General features: G+C 45.1%; 1 protein-coding gene across 1 annotated transcript; it reads right to left on the bottom strand.

Moving 5' to 3' along the window:
* Positions 1–491: 491 nt before the first annotated feature.
* Positions 492–18,448, bottom strand: mdc1 (mediator of DNA damage checkpoint 1). Its single transcript, XM_037537248.1, has 12 exons — positions 18,403–18,448; positions 16,426–16,585; positions 13,915–14,502; positions 13,114–13,189; positions 11,153–12,210; positions 10,991–11,050; positions 8,740–9,021; positions 3,652–7,289; positions 3,054–3,236; positions 2,352–2,477; positions 1,010–1,120; positions 492–824 (listed from the first exon to the last, which is right to left on the bottom strand). Exons 2-12 carry the CDS (start codon positions 16,562–16,564, stop codon positions 630–632), a joined length of 6,456 nt encoding a protein of 2,151 aa, XP_037393145.1. The 5' UTR covers positions 16,565–16,585; positions 18,403–18,448; the 3' UTR covers positions 492–629.
* Between the last annotated feature and the right edge of the window lie 1,650 nt (positions 18,449–20,098).

Below are 20,098 nucleotides of genomic sequence, written 5' to 3'. Positions count from 1 at the left end.
CGGGTGACCAGGGTCCTTTCAGTGTGGAGGTTGCATGTTCTCCTCGTTTCTGTGTGGGTTTCCTACCACAGTCTAAAGACATGCAGTCAAGCCAACTGGACACACTAAATTAAACCTACATGTGTGTGTGGCTGTATACGTCTGTCTTTCTGCCCTATGATGGACTGGAGACCTGTCTGTCTGTCTGTCCGCCCTGTGATGGACTGGAGACTGGAGAACTGTCTACGGTGTTTCCTGCCTTCCGCCCAATGACTGCTGGGATAGACTCCAGCTCCACCTGTGTCTGGGAAGCATAAGCGGCTTAGAAAATGTGTTGGGTGGTCTCACGGACATCCATTTTAATACACTGTGCTGCCCCCTTGTGGAAGGAAGGAGCTTCAGCGAGGCATGTCATTAAAACAGGGCTCCATTTACCAACAAAAGACCGGCGCAGTCTGGCTCTGCCCCTAACAGTGGCGAAGAAATGAAAGATTTTTGAGAATGCGAAGATATTCCTCTCTTATTTTCATGTTTATTTGAGGAGTAGCTTAAAAAATGACCAGAGAATTCTCTCTTCACAGTTAATAGCAGCTTAGCGTGATTAGGAAAAATTGCATTAGATCCTGCGCCCAAAAGTGTCTGCCACCAGGCTACTTCCTGCGGCCCTGGGTGGCAGGTCTGGAAGCAGCAGAGGGAGAAGTCGAGAGCGCATGCGTCTTCAGGTCCACCTTCTGCTGCAGTATACCGGTCAGCAGAAACTCGGCACTGACCACAGGGACACCCAAACTCAGGGCCTTATTACACAGAGCTCTGTCCTCTTCACAGGACACCACCACCACCTGAGCCTTAAAGAGAAAAGAGAGGAACGTTGGTCAAACCTGCATTTCCAACAAAACATGTCTTTTCGATTTAAGTCAGAGCTTGCAGATGCCCGCTCTGGTGTTTGCCACTGATGAGTGGCATCACCAACCAGGTCAAATGCCATGTTTTTAGGATGCTCCATGATGAATTTGAAAGTGAAGACTGTCACCTTTTGAGCAGTGGGCATCTTGGGAAGGTAGCGTGCACCACAGCAGGCGATGATGTCCTTCATCTGAACTGGCTCAGGCTTCACAGAGGGCGTCACATGGATCTCATAACCCTGTAGAGAAGGGATGCTCAGCTCTAGATCTCACAGCAGCCCAAATTCATTATTATTGATCAAATTTGCTTTCAGTATGACAAAGTGATCATTCTCAGCACTGCAGTAACACTGACGTGGTGGTGGTGTGTTAGTGTGTGTTGCGCTGGTGTGAGTGGATCAGACAGCAGTGGAGCTGGAGTTTTTAAATACCGCAGTGTCACTGCTGGACTGAGAACAGTCCACCAACGAAAAATATCCAGCCAACAGCGTCCTGTGACCACTGATGAAGGACTAGAGGATGACCAACACCAACTGTGCAGCAGCAGATGAGCTGTCGTCTCTGACTTTACATCTACAAGGTGGACCGACAAGGTAGGAGTGTCTACTAGAGTGGACAGTGAGTGGACACAGTGTTTCAAAACTCCAGCAGCACTGCTGTGTCTGATCCACTCTAACCAGCACAACACACACTAACACACCACCACCACGTTAGTGTTACTGCAGGGCTGAGAATGAACGGTCAAAACAATGGTCACCTAACTGCCCACAAGGGATGCAGACACACTTCCTGCTCTGGAATACAAGGGCGTGGTGAAAATAAGGCCCCGCCCACAAACTAAAACACTGTTTCCTGTTTCAGTGGTGCCAAAAAATGTGGGAGATTTCTTTCTCAAATTAAATTTATGATAAATCTAAATCTGTAAGCTTTACTGAAAAAGAAATAAAGTTTTAAAAATGGGAAAAAATAAGTTTAAAGTAAAAAAAGATTTTTTTATTATTCTATATTAATTAATTAATGCCATAATGGTTTAAATAGATCACAGCATAATCCTTCTAAATATCTAAGGTCTAAATAATACAATATAATAAATAATTTTTGAAAGTACTTAATTTATTTATTTTCCACTGCAATACCGCAGTTTGAACGTTGGACGAAACCCAAAATCGCTACTTTTTACCATTTTCAGCAGCCACTTCTTCACTTTTTGGTGGCCCAAATTTAGATGCATCGCTAATAAATGCATGACCAAGCAGCTGTCCAGGTGTTCCTAACATGTACACATGAAAAGGAAAAGCTAACGCCATCTTGGTGGTGTGATGGATCGAGACCAGCAGTTCTTCCTAGACAGCACACGTTTCTCCTCAAAGTATTGGGAGGTAAAAATGAGGACTGCCTGAGGGCCCTGAGGACCAGACTGATGGAGACAACGCTACTGCCTGAACTGGAGGTTAAAAGCAATAAGAGTACCTGTAATAGGGGTTGATGGCTGGCCGCTCTCAAAGAGTCCTGCAGCTTAAAGTTAAATTTCTTCTCCTGCTCCGCATCTTTCACTAAGAACTCATTAGGAGAGAGGAAGGTCCCTGCTTTACCACACTGTGAAAGAGGGAGACAGAGAAGGACAGATAGACAGAGAAAGAAAGAGAGAGACCCAAAATGCTGAAATAATTCATTTGTGGTCACTACACTGATCAGGCATAACATTATGACCACCTCCTTGTTTCTACGCTCAGCTCCACTTATATAGCTGCACTTTGTAGTTCTACAGTTACAGACTGTAGTCCATCTGTTTCTCTGATACTCTGTTACCCTGTTCTTCAGTGGTCAGGACCCCCACACACCACCACCACGTCAGTGTTACTGCAGTGCTGAGAATGATCCACCACCCAAATAGTACCTGCTCTGTGAGGGTTCATGGGGGTCCTGACCACTGAGGAACAGGGTAACAGAGTATCAGAGAAACAGATGGACTACAGTCTGTAACTGTAGAACTACAGAGTGCAGCTATACAGTAAGTGGAGCTGATAAAATGGACAATGAGCGTAGAAACAAGGAGGCGGTCATGTTATGCCTGATTGGTGTATTTCAGAAAGCAGAGTATAAACAATACATCTATACCTTTACGCTGCAGATGTGTTTCTCGTTACATTATCAGATGTGAAGATCTCTCACCTTGGTCAGCCAGTCCGGGGTGACGATGGGCACTCCTCTGGCCACAGCACACAGGAACTTGACGGTGCGGCGCACTTTATCCGTCACTAGGTGACTCATATCACGCACGCCCTTCGCCAGCCCACCACCCAAACGCAGCAGCACCTTCTCCCCATCCTCGTCCACCACTCCTGTAAACAAGACCTGAAACAGAGAGACATCTGTGATTCTAACAACATCAGTTCGTTGTTTGCAGTTTCCTTCTTACCCCAAATGTAATCAGTCGGCCAGAACATGGGGAACGACGCCGATATTTCAGATTTTTGCATAATTAAATGGGTAACGTCACCGAAGTCATTTGGCGTGGTTTGGTGTGAAAGGCTCTGTTCTAGAGAAACTTACAGTCAGAATTGTTCACAGTGGCGGTGATAGGAACCAGACATCCACCTTTAAAAGCTCCCTCACATAAACTGATACAACTTGACACAGTTTGAGGTGTGTAATGAATTAGGCTTGGTTAGCATGGTGCTACAGGGTGGCTATTAGCTTCGTCTTAGCTGATTGACTACATATGGCGGGGGTGTGTGTGTGCGTGTGGGCAGTGCTTGTGTGTTTCTACCTTGTGGGTTGGACCGGCTACCGACCGACGAGGGGTTTTAGGAGTCTGGGGCGTTTCTGCTACCAGCACAGTGGTATCAGCACCTCTCTTGCGCCCTCTGCTGGGGGTTTGGCTTATAACACTGTCCTCATTGACAGACACTGCCTCTGATTTCTCCTTCTTCAGGTGGGCCTCTTCAGTGGTCGCCACTTTAACATCACCTGCCTCCACTCTTTTACCGCCTCTTCCCCTCCCACGTCCAGCAGCCGCTGAACCTTGTTGACCTTCTTCTTGTTTTTCCATTTTTCCACTCTTCCCCCCTTTTTCCCCCTTATCTGTTTTCTTGATTCCAGCACTGCTGCTGGATCTCTCTGAGCTTCCGGAGTTGGAGCGAGAGTGAACATGAGCACCGGAATCCCGCTCCGTCTCAGTAGATGCTGCCGTGGTGGTCTTCCTTCGACCTGGCGGCCTCCTGTTATCAACCACTTCTTCAGCTGGTTCTCTGCCTCTGCGCCTTCCTCGGCCTTGGCCTCTGGTCTGGCCATCCATAGTGGATGTGGACTGCTCTGAACTGACAGAGTTGGAGGAATTTGAACGTGAGCGTGTCCTTCTGGCTGGGACATCTACCGACATGGATTCCTCTGCGGCAGCAAGGGGTGCAGCAGATTTCCTGGTAGGTCGTCTACCTCTACCCAGTTTCGCTCCAATTTCTGCTTTTACTTGCACTTTCTTTTTACCCTTCCCGTCTTCATCCTCTTGTTTTTCTGTCTCTACCGTTTCCATTTCCAGCATCCTTCTTTTGGAATTCTCACTCTGTCCATCTGTGTCCTCGACTTCTTCATCCTCTTTTCCTTTTTCTTTCCTCACCAGCCCCGCTCGACGCTTTCCCTGTAGTCGTCCTCTTTCCTTTTCCGCTCTATCTTTGTACTCACTTTCTTTCTTTTTCTTCTCTTTTTCCACTTGTTCTCTCTCTTCCTTTTCTCGCACTTCTTTTTCAGTTTGTTCCTTCTCTTCTCGCTTCCTTCGTACCCTGTCTGTGTCTTTTTCTTCCTGTTCACTCCTTTCTTTGTCAAGTCTTTGTTCAAGTTCTTCTCTTTCCCTCTTCTCCTTTTCCAATCTCTCCTTCTCCTTTTCTAATCTTTCCTTCTGTTCCCTTTCCTTCTTCTCTCTCTCTAATCTGTCTTTCTCTTCCTTTTCTATTCTTTCCCTCTCTTCTCTTTCCTTCCTCTCCTTTTCAAGCTTCTCTCTTGCCTCTTCTTCCCTCCTTTCCCTCTCCCTTCTCTCATTTTCTTTCCTCTCCCTCTCCTCCTCTTCCTTTTTCAACTGCTCTCTTTCTTCATTTTCCCTCCTCTCTTGTTCCAACCTTTCAGCCAGCTCTCTTTCTTCACGCTCCACTCTCTCCCTCTCTAAACCTTTCCTCTCTTCTTGCACTTTCTGCTCTTGCTCCTCTCTCCTTTCCTCTTGGGTCTCCCTTTCGTTCTTCTCCTCCTCCAGCTTGTCCCTCTCTTCCTGCTCTTTAGACCTCTGTCTTGTGCTTTTTCTTCCTCCCTTCCTACATCCATCTGTCTCCTCTTCGCTGTCCTCCTCTTCCTCTAACACGGCTCTTCCCCTCTTCCTCTTTCCCTCTTTCTCTGCGGTTGCTCTTCCTCTGCCCTTACCAGACACTCCTGTCCCTTTTCCTCTGAGGCTTCTCTTGCTAGCTTGTTGCTCTTCCTCCTGCACCCCCCCTTCTTCATCCATAGTAATTTCAGTAGTAGTAGTTCGGGTGCTGGCATCAGACTTGGGAGGCCGAGTTGGCTCAGCTTTAGCAGTTTTTCTCCCCCTGCGGGGTCTCCTGGGTCCACCCTGTTGGTCGTCTTCCTGTGCCCCCTCATCCTCACCCAGTGCTTCAGCTTTAGCAACATGGGTGCTAGCATCAGGCTCAAGAGGCCGGGTTTCCTCAACTTTAGCAACCTTTCTCCCCCTACGGGATCTCCTATTAGATGTGATTTCACTTTGTTGATCGTCTTCACCTTCCTCCTGATCGTCAGCAGCTGACTGTGTTTCAGCAATCACAACATCAGTGTTAGCATCCAGCTCAAGAGGCTGTGTTGGCTCAGCTTTAGCAACCTTTGTCCCTCTGCGGGGTTTACTGTCCAACGTAGTTTCACTCCGTCCTTCTTCCTTATCTTCACCCACGGGCTGTGTTACAGCAATAGCAACATGGGTGCTAGCATCAGGGTCAAGAGGCTGGGTTTCCTCAATTTTGGCAGCCTTTCTCCCCCTACAGGATCTTCTGCTTGAAGTGATTTTACTCTGTTCTTCCTCAGGTTCCTCCTCTTCACCCCCCAGAGGCTGTGTTTCAGCAATAGCAATATCAGTATTAGCATCCAGCTCAAGAGGCTGTGTTGGCTCAGCTTTAGGAACCTTTTTCCCTCTGCGGGGTTTACTGTCCAACGTAGTTTCACTCTGTCCTTCTTCCTTTTCCTCACCCACCGGCAGTGTTACAGCAATAGCAACACTGGTACCAGCATTGGGCTCAAGAGGCTGGGTTTCCTCAACTTTAGCAACCTTTCTCCCCCTACGAGATCTACTAGAAGTGATTTCACTCTGTTCTTCCTCATGTTCCTCCTCATCCTCACACATTGGCTGTGTTTCCACAATAGCAACATGGGTACTAGCATCAGGCTCAAGAGGCTGGGTTTCCTCAATTTTGGCAGCCTTTCTCCCCCTACAGGATCTTCTGCTTGAAGTGATTTCACTCTGTTCTTCCTCAGGTTCCTCCTCTTCACCCCCCAGAGGCTGTGTTTCAGCAATAGCAATATCAGTATTAGCATCCAGCTCAAGAGGCTGTGTTGGCTCAGCTTTAGCAACCTTTTTCCCTCTGCGGGGTTTACTGTCCAACATAGTTTCACTCTGTCCTTCTTCCTTATCTTCACCCACCGGCTGTGTTACAGCAATAGCAACATGGGTGCTACCATCAGGGTCAAGAGGCTGGGTTTCCTCAACTTTAGCAACCTTTCTCCCCCTACAGGATCTACTAGAAGTGATTTCACTCTGTTCTTCCTCATCCTCACACATTGGCTGTGTTTCCACAATAGCAACATGGGTACTACCATCAGGCTCAAGAGGCTGTGTTTCCTCGGCTTTTCCTCCCCTATGGGATCTCCTGCTGGACATGCTTTCAGTGCTGTGCTCTTCTTCCTCTGCCTCCTCTTCCTCAAACATAGCCAGTGTTTCAGCAATGGCAACATGGATGTTAGCACCAGGCTCTATAGGCTGTGTTTGCTCTTCCTCTATCTGTCTTCGTTTGCTGAGCCTTGCACTAGGCCCAGGTCCGCTGTCAAACTCTTCTTCCTCCTCCTCCTCATCAAATGGCAAGATTTGGGCAGTAAAGAGACCATAAGCTTGGGTCTGCTCCTCTAGCTTTGGGCTCCTGGCCAGGATCAGAGTGTCAGCAGTGGAGGGATGCGAATCCAGCACCTCCCCATCATCGTCTACAACCCTTCCTCTTTTTTCACCAGTGTCAGGCACCCCATTAGTGTCACTGTCATCATTTCCTTTTTTCAGTGGCTGGGTAGGCTCATCCTCATTATCCATGTGGACAGCATAGTCTTGTGTAGCCTCTAGATCCAACTGCCTCGACCTGGCTTCAGTAGTGCCTCGTACGTTCTTCACAGCTATGAAACAATATCAGTAATATCAGCGAAGGATTAGCTAAGGAAACACAAGTAGGTGCCATTTGAGGAGGCAGTCAAGTGACAAAAAGGCTGTGCAACACATTAATTATACATACTAGAGAGCTAACAGACTAATTATGACTAAAAAAGAAAATACATACAAGTTGTTAGCAGTTTTCATTATTTAAACCTGAAACGGTGAGCAAAGAAATAAGAAAAAGGCTGGAAAGCTGGGTTCGGTGGTGCTTTCTAGTTGGGCTGCTAAAACAATGTTGATTATGGACGAAATGTCAACACACTGTTTACTTAACATGAAATGCACTGTTCATATGATCCATGTGGTCATTCTGAAAGGCTGCAGTACACTACAGGAACTGTAGGGGGTGATATGGCTTGTATTGTTTGAGAGAACACAGCCGAGTGCATGACGGTTCAAAACGTCAATTAATCTAATAGTAAATGATGGACTGTGTCACTAGAAACAGGCTATTTTAAAATAATTAGCATGGCGTTTTCTTGTTTAAAAAAATCTGGATTATCAGTTTATCAACTGTCTTGCCTCCCAGCTCCTGCCAGCAAGTGTACAGTATCTCACAGAAGTGAGTACACCCCTCACATTTCTGCAAGTATTTTATTATAACCTGTCCTGGAATAAAATATGTGCAGAAATGTGAGGGGCGTACTCACTTTTGCGAGATACTGTACATAAACACATAGTCTGTTGCAGCTGATGCCATCTTTGGATAATTGAGATCCTTTCTAAATAATACAATGCGATTAGCAACATTTTTTGAAAGTTATTTTACCTCTCGCTTTGAAAGTTGTGACTGCAAGCATGTACATTTGTGAGATCCTGCTGGTGTGGGTTCATGGCTGTTTCTTCCCTTTACATAATGCACAAAAAACGTTATGTGTGCTAATAGCAGCGAGTTCCAAAACCACATGCTTTGCTTATTACAAAACAGTAAAGTGTTTTTCGTCACTGTCATGAAGGTGCCCTGAAATTCAGCTATAACTGCCTGTGGACCCATGAAGTTTTATATTTTCAGAATTTTACAACTCATCTGAAGGTATTGTGATGCTTCAGCTCTGCAGAAAACACAAAATTTCACTCAGACGGTATGTTGCACTCTGCGTAACTACAGCCACTGGGGAATTTGCTCTACTGCAGCCTAATAATATTAGTAGCCCACAATAATCAGTTCTGTAAAGGGGAAAAAAATATTCAATTCATTTATTATTTAATATTACAGCAAGTTGTGGAAAGCTAAGGAGTCAGTCTTTTTTTTTTTTTATCAACTCTATTCTGGAATGACTTTGTCGGCCTGTGTGAGGAATGCTGAATAAAACGGGATTGACCAGGCTCCTAATTTCCCTTCATGTAAATAAACTGACAGATGAAGCCCTACTTTCCAGTCTTTGAATAGTAGAGCGAAGTGGTTGAAGATACCATATGGTTGGGTAGGCTGCAGGGTCCAGTCGTCCTCTGAGGGGTCCAAAGCCCCAGCATGTTCTTCAGGATCTAGCTGTCGGTGGCTGCTGTCAGAGAGGCCCAGCTGGAAGGGTGAAGCACCACAGCCCCTCAGTGACTGCTGTGTCTTATCCAGAGTGGCGTCTGCAGCAAGAGCATCAGACACGAAGGACTGAGTCTCAGCCACAGTTAAGTCATCGCTGTCCTGACTGCGGCCTCCAGGGGACACAAAGGATCGTAGGAGAGAGGGGAGAGCTGGCCCTGAGAGAAGGACAGAGAAAGAGCATGAGTGCAGTGAAAAATCAACTGGACATTGTATTTCCAAAGATTTCCAGGCACTACTTTTATGGGTGAATGCTGCTACTTGTCCACTGCTGAAAGAGGAGTTCAGTTTCATGTGCATAGCCATAGAAGTACATCAACAGAAGAAAGAGATTTAGTGGAGTAGCCACATACAAGCCTAAGGTCACCAGGGACGGCAGGGATCACATCTCAAAATGCTACAAAGCGCCATTTTGTTCTTTCAACAAAAATCAAACCACCTTGGAAGCCATGACATTTTATGTCCTTTTTACCATCTTGGCTGTAAATATGTCTCGGTATGTGCTGATGTACTAGTATGGTTTTTCTCACATCTCCAGCAGGAAACTTTCCACAAAATTAGAACTGTTTCTCGTACAACGTCTCTCAATGTTCAGTTTTCTGAATGTAGCTGCGGCAACATTTAAGGTGGAATGGGAAAATTCAAACAACAAAACAAGCTTGCAAATGAGAAACTGACTCCAGCTTCCTGACTTTTTAGTGTTTCACAGTTTCTTGTTGCAGATTAAACGTATCAGCTGAGTACAAAAAACTGGCTTATAAATCCGTCTCCAAATTATCGACATGCATCTAGCTAGTTACTGGCTAGGTGAGAGTTTTGTATGTATTGTTATGGTGACCAGCAGTCTGTGTGCCAGTCTTCGGGGTTAAAGGTAAATGAGCAGTTATAGGCTACATTAAGTCTAGCGCATAAGACCATTTATTGTTAAACTGCGCTGAACGATCAGCAGAGCTTTATTCTACTGCAAAGGAGGATTATTTTATTTTTACCTAAAAATCTAATTCTGCTGTGGAGCCGCAACAGGGCAGTAAAAAAGCTGCATGTTGCCGACCCCTGCCATAAGCAGCGCAAAGGCTGAAGGGGTGTAAAACTTTCCAGTATGATGAGAGGATCCATTGAACACCTTTGAGATGAGTTAGTGATGAAGCTCAAATGAGCACCTCTGGGACTTGGGAATAAACTGAAATGTTGAAGTGTCATTGAACAAGTTTGGGATAAATTTGAGTTAAGAGGCAGTTGTGGTGAAATGTCACTGAACACCTTAGGGATGGATGAACTGGAGTGATAAAGCTCCAGTGAACAACTTTGGGACAGAAGCGATGGCGCTCCATTGGATTCAGCTGATGTTATGAAGCTCCACTGAACACCTCTGGGATGAGTTGGAGCGATGAAGCTCTACTGCACTTCTTTGGGATGAGCTGGACTATTTGAGGCATCAGCGAACAAATTTGGTATGGACTGAAGCGATAATGCTCTACTGAATGCCTTTGATATAAGTTGGATGAAGTGATGAAAGTCTAAGGAGGGCTTTGGATGAGTTGGAGTGATGAAGCTCTAATGCACTTCTATGGGATGAGTTAGGATGAGAGTTTGAGAGGTATTCATGATTCATGTTTGGGGTGAAGTGAAGTGATGCTCCCATTATCGCCTTTGGGATGACTTGTGTGAAGAATGTCTGAGGAAGGTTTTGGATGATGTGCTGGAGGGATGAGGTCTGTAAGATGTGGAATGACTTGGAGTGGTGAAGAATGTCTGAGGAAGGTTTTGGATGATGTGCTGGAGGGATGAGGTCTGTAAGATGTGGAATGACTTGGAGTGGTGAAGAAAGTCTGAGGAATTTTTTGGATGTGCTGGAGGGAAGAGGTGTGTAAGACACGGGATTACTTGGAGTGGTGAAGGAAGTCTGAGGAAGGTTTTGGATGTGCTGTAGGGATGAGGCTCTAGGATGTGGGATGACTTGGAGTGGTGAAGAAACGGTACCAACCCAGTGACGAAGGGGGGCACTGCCCCAGAGACAGTTTACTACCTCTAGTTCTGAGAGTGTACTCTGATTTTTGGAAATGCTGGACATACGGCATATTTGAGAGTATCAGAAAGTATCAGAAAATATCAGAATGAATGACTCACGTTTAAATGGCTGAGACGGACTGACAAATACTTGGGTTTCCATCTCCTCTTCAGACAAACCTGGAGAAATCACAAAAACACAAATACATGAAAGTATTTTAATTTATACAGAAATAAAGAGTGACCGCTATTTATAGTGCAAATATAGTAAAGAAAACCCACCTGCTCCTCTTGGTGTAGAAGACTGGATAGCCTCTGCTGCTGTTCCTGAACCCTTCCACTCTCTCTCAAGCTTCTCCTCTTCTTCCTCCACATCCGTATCACTGTCCATCCAGAATTCACCCTGCAATTTTTCAGCAGGAGGCTGGACCTGAGCTGGACTTTCACAGTGAGCATCTGGGGCAATCCCAAAGTCTTTACGTGCCTTAGAGTTGGCTGCGGTGAAGTCATCCTCCACATCTGTGTCACTGTTGGAGTCAGTCTGCACCGTTTTGGCCTGTAGAGCCTTCACATTCTTTATGGTTTTACCCTTCGTAGGTTTGAAAGGATCGTCATCATCGGTATCACTGTCTGAGATTAGCTTAATTGCTTCTGTTGGCTTCTCCTCTTCTTCTGAGTCAGTGTCGCTGTCTATATGTAATTCTGCTACAGGATTGGCTGAGGGTATGGACACTGGCAACACCGGCTTTGTCATAATGGGAACATTCTCATCTTCAACGTCTGTGTCACTATCCATGTGGAATTCTGTGGATGTCTTTTGTTCTTCGTCTCCAGAAGGCAGACTGGTTTCAGTTCTATGAGGCTCATTCCCTTCGACATCTGTACCGTTGTCCATGGCGTGACCAGCTGGCGTAACCACGTCCTTTTGTGCGACTCCAGCTGCAGTCTCTGGACTCTTGGTTTTCTCCGTCCCCTCATCCTCTACATCAGTATCGCTGTCTGTGGTGCGACCAGCTGCAGCAACCAGGTCCTTTTGTTCGACTCCAGCTGAAATCTCTGGATTCTTGTTTTTCTCCATATCCTCATCCTCTACGTCAGTATCGCTGTCCATATGGAGACAGGCTGGAACAACTGGGTCCGCTTGTGGTGGGTTAGCAGGCTTAACCTCAGGCTCTGTCTTCCTCACCTCTGCATCCTCTTCCTCCCCATCTGTGTCACTGTCCATGTTGAAGTTCAGAAGGGCAGGTGTGAAGGAGTCTGAGGAGGCTTTACTGTGGTTCTCTTTCTTTATAAATCTGCCCATCCCAGCCGAAGACGGGGTGATCGAGCTTTCGTCCTCACTAGGGAAAGATAACATGAAATTCTCTTAAGCCAAGGGGTATATACATGACAGCTATTCCAAAAAGATAATAATAAAAAAACATTTATTACAAAATACTTCCCCAGTTTCACACAATTCCTCCCTCACTGCAAACCATCACTGTCCAAAGAAAAACACGTATTTCCAAAGTAGTAACTTTACAGGAGGAGGCAAAAACACGTTCACCTTTCAATGCAAGTTAATGTAAAGAGATTTTATTCCAAGTGATTTTAGAGCATTTCTACTGGACCATTCATCATACATTTTTTCACACAACATAAAGGAATGCTGGTGTGTTGAAATGATGTAGAAAAATAAAAATCGACAAAAAATGGAAAGACATGGTTTTCATTGGACAGCAACCAAATTATACATTATATATAACTGTTAGTTCCGGCCACACAAGCTGATTGGTTGAGAAGCATTCTAACCGTGCTGTGATTTCGTCATAACAGCACTTTTTTTTTCACACTGTATCACTCTGCTGAGACGTGGTTGCTAAGCAACGACTTTGACAGCTGTAGGAGGCGCTCAAGCCATTTGAGCGTTTTTACTTCTTACAGAATAGAAAACAGACACTTTTAAGATCACATTTGACCGACAGCCGATTTGGTCTGACTCTGAAGATGAGACGACACTAAATTCCCAAACTGTCGTCACCACTGAGCAGCTTTTCAGTCGGCAGCTGTGACAGAAGAACAGCTAAACAACCTGGAATCAGCCAGAAATGAACCCAACACCATTCGCCAAACTAAACGGGCTGTAAGAAGCTTTACAGACCGGCTGGAACAAAACAACATTAATACTGATCTGGAGAAACTGACCAAACTGAGCTGAACTTGATATTGTGGCAGTTTTATAGATCAGTCTTTTGGTAAAGTACCTCTCTGGAATGACTTTGTTTGCTGGCGTCAGGAATGTTGAACAAGTGGGGCTTGACAGGTCTGAGGATGCCGAGTCTGAGGTTATAAATTAAAGGGAGAGAGACAAAAAGAACGGTTCAGAGACAGCGTACTTGTAGGTGTGAATACAGTTAAAAGGACTGTGTTAACTTACAATGGAACTTAAGACAAACACTAAGAAGTTGCATTGTTCTTAAATGCAAATATTGTCTTTAAAACATTTTATGTATTTTATTAATTAAATTTAATTAATAACGTGTCACACTTTACAGATCGTATCTCAATTTTTTTTTTGCATTTTTCAGTTTTTGACATAATTTGAAAATGTCTGTTGCCCTTTACATTGTATGTAAATTTCATGATGAATGGACCAAAACAAACCAAAACTACTCTGAACAATGTCTGGTTTCATTGGCTTACATTGAAAGTAAAATAGCTTTTTTCCTTCTCCTGTAAAGTGATCATTTTGGAGATACAAGGTTTTGTTCCAAAATAGCGATATGTTGTAAAACTCATTAGAAGTTACAGTTTAAGGGGTCTACTTGGTTAAGAAAGTTAAGACCATACTTTTTCGTTAAGATTCCCACCGGTCATCATAATTATCCTTAAGAGAATTTTTAAGAAAAGTCCTGAGATGAAAAATAAACATTTAGCTCAGCTATTTACGAATATTTTCTTTCTTGAGACACTTTTGTGACTCTGGCCCCAGATCACTATTTAATACAAGTGGCCTAATTAGTGGAATAAGTAGAAATTTTGCCCAAATCGGTCTCGCCACCTACCCAAAAACCTCCTCCTCTCTCTCTGTCCACCTTTCTCTCCCTCCGAGTCAGAGTCAGACTCAGGCACTAGGGTCTTCTCTGGCTCTTTGGGGGTCTTCTGAGGCGACTGAAGATTTGCCTCTTTATCCTTCCATAGCGGCACAGGTGGTAACACGCTCTTCTTCCCCGTGTTCTCCACTCCTCTACCCATCCCTCCTTCTGAGCCACTCTTGGCGGGTGACGGATCCTTCCCTTTCTCCTTCTCCTTCTCCTTCTCTTTCTCCGTGGCCACGTGTGTGTTTCTGTCTGCATGTTTAAGGCTGATGTATTGGCAGGGCAGGTCAGCGAGCACCACGCTGTCACCCTCGGTCAGAGCGTAACGCACATGAGGGGTCAGTTTAAACCGGCCTTTCCTGGTGCCGTTCAAACTGCCCAGGTCCCACAGCAGTGCTTCCATGGTGTCCCCACCACTGAGGTGACGGCTGTCATCACGGAAGAAGGAGATGGAGATGACAGCATGACGGCTGGATATGGAACGGGCCTGTAGCGGAAAGGAGCATGAGGCAGGGTCACGGCCCAAAACGTTCTCTCCTCGGTAGAGGGGCACCTCTGCGGATGTGTTGGAGAGAGAGAGAGAGGGTTAAGAAACTCCAAATGAGAAAATGCCTACATGTTTTCTCATCACACAGCCCTGTATGCTTAGAATTTCAGCAGAGAATCCAAAATGAATGGGTTAAGATGGGGCGTTCTAACTAAATCGTTTATAAATGTTTACACGTTTTTTGTTTTTAACCCAACTCTCTCCCCAATTTAGTCGTCTCCAATTCCACCCACTAGTTAGGACTCCCCCAGTCACATGATACTATCAACGCGAGGAGGGCGAAGGCTCATACAGGCTTCCTCAGAGTCTTGCGAAGCGCCACTGCATCTTTTCGAACTGTTGCTCACGCAACCTCCTGATGATGGAGCCAACGCTTAGATGGTTGTGCCACTCGGGAGCCCTTCCTAAACATTTTTAATATAAAATAATGCATTCATTTTCTAAACACTAAACAGCATAAAAATAAAATTACAAGAAAGTTCTGGGCAAGTGATCAGAAACTACTTAAACTTTTACCTCCATACATTAAGGACTCGCTCATGGGCGCCCTCTGCTGTTTTGCAGTCACGTTTCCATATATAATGGCAGAAATAGGAAGAGGCCAGACTCCTCATAAACCAGCCCTAATAAAATCCATGCACACTTGAGCCCACTAACCACATCAAGTTTTTGTTACACAGGTAACTTGAGACAATTAGCTAGAAATAAATCTGTCCAACTAAGCTCGCAAACAGCAATTTTAGAAGAAGTACCCCTATGTCTAGGGTTAGGGGGGTTGTAATGCTAACAGGGTATACTGGGGTATTTAAAAACGATGGACGTATTTTTACATTTGTCAATTTTTATTCCAATTCTGAACTGCTGAATAAAACATTATATTTCAGAGGGGTCACTAATTGGTTGTGTGGGAGCTCACCACTAGGTGGCAGTGGTAGTAAGAGGGGGGGGGGTCTAACTAAGCTACCGTTAGCTTAACAGTACAGGTTTTATATGGTTCTCTCTCAAACAATATGTAGTTATACACCGATCAGGCATGACGTTATTAGGACCTCCTTGTTTCTACGCTCACTGTCCAGTTTATCAGCTCCACTTACTGTATAGCTGCACTCTGTAGTTCTACGGTTACAGACTGTAGTCCATCTGTTTCTCTGATACTCTGTTACCCTGTTCTTCAGTGGTCAGGACCCCCATGGACCCTCACAGAGCAGGTACTATTTGTGTGGTGGATCATTCTCAGGACTGCAGTAACACTGGAGTGGTGGTGTATGTAGTGCTGGTCTGAGTGGATCAGACACAACAGTGCTGCTGGAGTTTTTAAACACTGTGTCCACTCACTGTCCACTCTATTAGACCCCCCTACCTCATCAGTCCACCTTGTAGATGTAAAGGCAGAGACGACAGCTCATCTGCTGCTGCACAGTTTGTGTTGGTCATCCTCTAGTCCTTCATCAGTGGTCACAGGACGCTGTTGGCTGGATATTTTTGTTGGTGGACTGTTCTCAGTCCAGCAGTGACACTGAGGTATTTAAAACTCCAGCAGCACTGCTTGTGTCTGATCCACTCAGGACCAGCACAACACACACTAACACCTACCACCACGTCAGTGTTACTGCAGGGCTGAGAATGATCCACCACCAAATAGCGCCTGCTCTGTGAGGGTCCATGGGGTCCTGACCACTGGAGAACAGGGTGAAAGGGGGCTAACAAAGTATCAGAGAAACAGTTGGACTACAGTCTGTAACCGTAGAACTACAACATGCTCCTCTGTGGTCAGTGGAGCTGATAAAATGGACAATGAGTGCAGAAACAAGGAGGTGGTCATGATCTTAGACCTGACCGTTGTATCTGGTCACCGTACTATTATGTGCTCCACCAAAGGCTACATCTGTATTGGGCTCACTGAGGTTTGGTGTGGCTGCTCTAACGCTCACCTGTTTCTGGGATGTAATTATTTTTGAACACTTTTAACGCAGCCAGCGGTTCTCTTTCCTTCTCTTCTCGTCCCGGTTCCTTTTCTTCACCCGTGTCATCTTCACAGAAGGAGTCATCTATCTGCTGGGTTGCATCCATGCGGACCTGTACCTGCAGAGGCTGACGGTTAACCCAAAGAACGTCAGTGGAACATCTTTGAAGGCATCTTGCACAAGCTGTACGTAGGTGAAACCTCACAAACGGCCTGAAATGGATGGAAACTGTAAAGTCTTCAATACACACTTAAAAAAGATGGTTCTTCAAGGGTTCGGTAGCAAAAGAAAGGGTTCTATTTAGAACCATGGGTTCTTCTATGTTTTCAAGTTTGTAACAGTAACAGAACCCTTGTTGGTGCTGTATAGAACCATATACAACACATTCTCCATGAAACTAAAGAACCATTTCAAAGAACTTTTCATATTTAAGTATGCAGTGGGCCCAAATAGAACCCATGGTTCCCTTTGTTAAATATGAAAAAAAGGACCTAAAGTTTTTTGCATGGTGAAATGGTTCTTGAGATTGAGGAAGAAGGTGTTGTACATGGTTCTATACAGCACCAACAAGGGTTCTTCTACGTTACGATGTCAAGTTTCTGACAGTATCAGAACCATTTTTGCTACCATACAGAACAATTTTCAGAAAGGTTTTCTAAAGATCCATAAACAACACATTCTCCATCAGTCTGAAGAACCAATTAACCATGCACAGAACCATTTAAGAATGTAATGGTTCTAGATAGAATTCATGATTCTAAATAGAACTATTCCCTTTACTAAAGAACCCCTGAAGAACCATCTTTTCAAGTGTGTATCTAAGCAGAGAACAGGAAATAGTTCTTCAGATTGACTGAGAATGTGTTGTATATGGTTCTATACATCACGAACAAGGGTTCCTCTATTGTTATGATGTCAAGTTTGTAACAACAGAAGAACCGTTTTTGGTGCTACATAGAAACATTTTCAAAAAGGTTCTATATAAAACCACACATAACACATTCCAGATCAATCTAAAGCACCATTTCACCATACAAAGAACCATTTAAGCATGGAATGGTTCTAGATAAACCCATGGTTCTAAAAGGAACTATTCCCATAACTAAAGAACCCTTGAAGAACATGCAGCGAAGCTTCAATTCAGAACCATTTGCATGCTTAAATGGTTCTTCAGCTTGATGGAAAACATGACGTATACGGTTCTATATAGCACCAACAATGGTTCCTCTACTGTTACAATATCAAGTTTGTAACAACAGAGGAACCCTTTTTGGTGCTACATAGGACCATTTTCAAAAAGGTTCTATATAAAACCACACATAACACATTCCAGATCAATCTAAAGAACCATTTCACCATGCAAAGAACCATTTAAGCATGGAATGGTTCTAGATAGACCTCATGGTTCTAAAAAGAACCATTACCATTACTAAAGAACCTGCTTTTTTTAAGTGTGTACATAAGCAGAGAAGAAGCAACGACGTTGAAGTTGGCTTCCACTTCCACTTTCCGCTCCACCTTAAATATTACAGTAGGTACATTCCGGCGCCTCTGCGCTCCACAGTGTACCTGCTGCCGCATTTAAGGTGGAACGGGAAAGTTGAATAAGAAACCAAGTTCAGCTTCGTGCCCAGGCCGAGGAACTGATCAATAACCGGTGCTGATGACGTTTATCTTGCGTTTAGAGTTCATTCAGGTCTCTGAGGTGTTGCACTGAGTTATGATCATGAACGTTATGAATGTTCTGCAGCTGCTAAACAGGAGAGCTAGGTTACTTAGCTAGAACACACGCTACCTGCTAAACCAGATCCGAGCGCTAGAGAGATCAAACCTAGCGGGCTGAACAAAGACGGAGCAACACGCAGAGGATCTGAACATCTGAACTTCTGCTGATCTGCATCAGAAACGCACGCGATCGCTTTACTAGATGAAAACATCACATACTTTACCCCTCAGCTCTGATAGCCACCACAAACTTCCTGAACATTGGGGCCCGCCCTCAACGTAAACACCGCTGCTGATTGGCTGCTATGGTAACAGCTACAAAATCCTCAAAATTGATTGGCCTTGTTTCCCGTCACTCAGTGCACTCGGCCTTCTGATTGGACAGTAAACAGAAGACGTTCTACTTTGTTGAAACATTCCCCGCGCATTTTCTCTTGTGTCCATTACGTTGTGACCACCTCGTTTCTGCACTCGTTGTCCATTTCATCAGCTCCACTGACCACAGAGGAGCACATTGTAGTTCTACAGTTACAGACTGTAGTCCATCTGTTTCTCTGCACTTTGTTAGCCCCCCTTTCACCCTGGTCAGGACCCCCATGGACCCTCACAGAGCATGCACTATTTGGGTGGTGGGTCATTCTCAGCACTGCAGTAACACTGACGTGGTGGTGGTGTGTTGTGCTGGTACGAGTGGATCAGACGCAGCAGAGCTGCTGGAGTTTTTAAACACTCACTGTCCACTCTATTAGACGCTCCTACCTGGTCGGTCCACCTTGTAGATGTGAACTCAGAGGCGACAGCTCATCTGCTGCTGGACAGTTGGTGTTGGTCATCCTCTAGTCCTTCATCAGTGGTCACAGGACGCTGTTGGCTGGATATTTTTGGTTGGTGGACTATTCTCAGTCCAGCAGTGGCGCTGAGGTGTTTAAGAACTCCAGCAGCACTGCTGTGTCTGATCCACTCAGAGCAGCGCAACACACAGTAACACACCACCAGTGATACTGCAGTGCTGAGATTGAAGATCAGGAACTATTCCCATTACTAAAGAACCCTCGAAGAACAGGCAACGAAGCTTCAGTTCAGAACCATTTGCATACTTAAATGGTTCTTCAGCTTGATGGAGAACATGACGTAAACGGTTCTATATAACACCAACAATGGTTCTTCTACTGTTACAATGTCAAGTTTGTAACAATAGAGGAACCCTTTTTGGCGCTACATAGAACCATTTTCAGAAAGGCTCTATAAAGAACCATAAACAACACACCCTGTTCTTCAATGGTCAGGACATCCCACAGGACCCCCACAGAGCAGGTACTATTTGGGTGGTGGATCATTCTCAGCACTGCAGTGACCCTGATGTGGTGGTGTTTTTGTGTGTGTTGCGCTGGCCTGAGTGGGTCAGACGCAGTAATGCTGCTGGAGTTTTTAAACACCTCAGCGTCGCTGCTGGACTGAACCAAAAATATCCAGCCAACAGTCCTGATAAAGGACTAGAGGGTGACCAACACAAACTGTGCGGCAGCACAGTAAGTCAGCAGTTTCTGACTTTACATCTACAAGGCGGACTGACGAGGTAGGAGTGTCTAATAGAGCGGACAGTGAGTGGACACAGTGTTTAAAAACTCCATCAGCACTGCTGTGTCTGATCCACTTGAACCAGTGCAACACACACTAACACACCACACCATCAGTGTCACTGCTGTGCTGAGAATGATCCATTACCCAAATGGGCTGGAGGTTAGGGAACCAGCCACGTGACCAGAAGGTCGCCGGTACGATCCCAAGAGCCGACAGTACATGAATAAGGCACCCCGCCCCCGCCCAACCCCCCAGTGGATTGGGCTGCCCACTGCTCTGTGCTCACTGACCCCTAGTGTGTTTGTGGTGTTTCACAGCACAGATGGGTTAAATA

Source organism: Pygocentrus nattereri, chromosome 3 (genome assembly GCF_015220715.1).
Source record: "Pygocentrus nattereri isolate fPygNat1 chromosome 3, fPygNat1.pri, whole genome shotgun sequence".
In the NCBI taxonomy this organism is placed as follows: Eukaryota; Metazoa; Chordata; class Actinopteri; order Characiformes; family Serrasalmidae; genus Pygocentrus; species Pygocentrus nattereri.
Note: the sequence above shows the minus strand (reverse complement) of the source record. Positions and strands in the feature narration are given on the sequence as shown.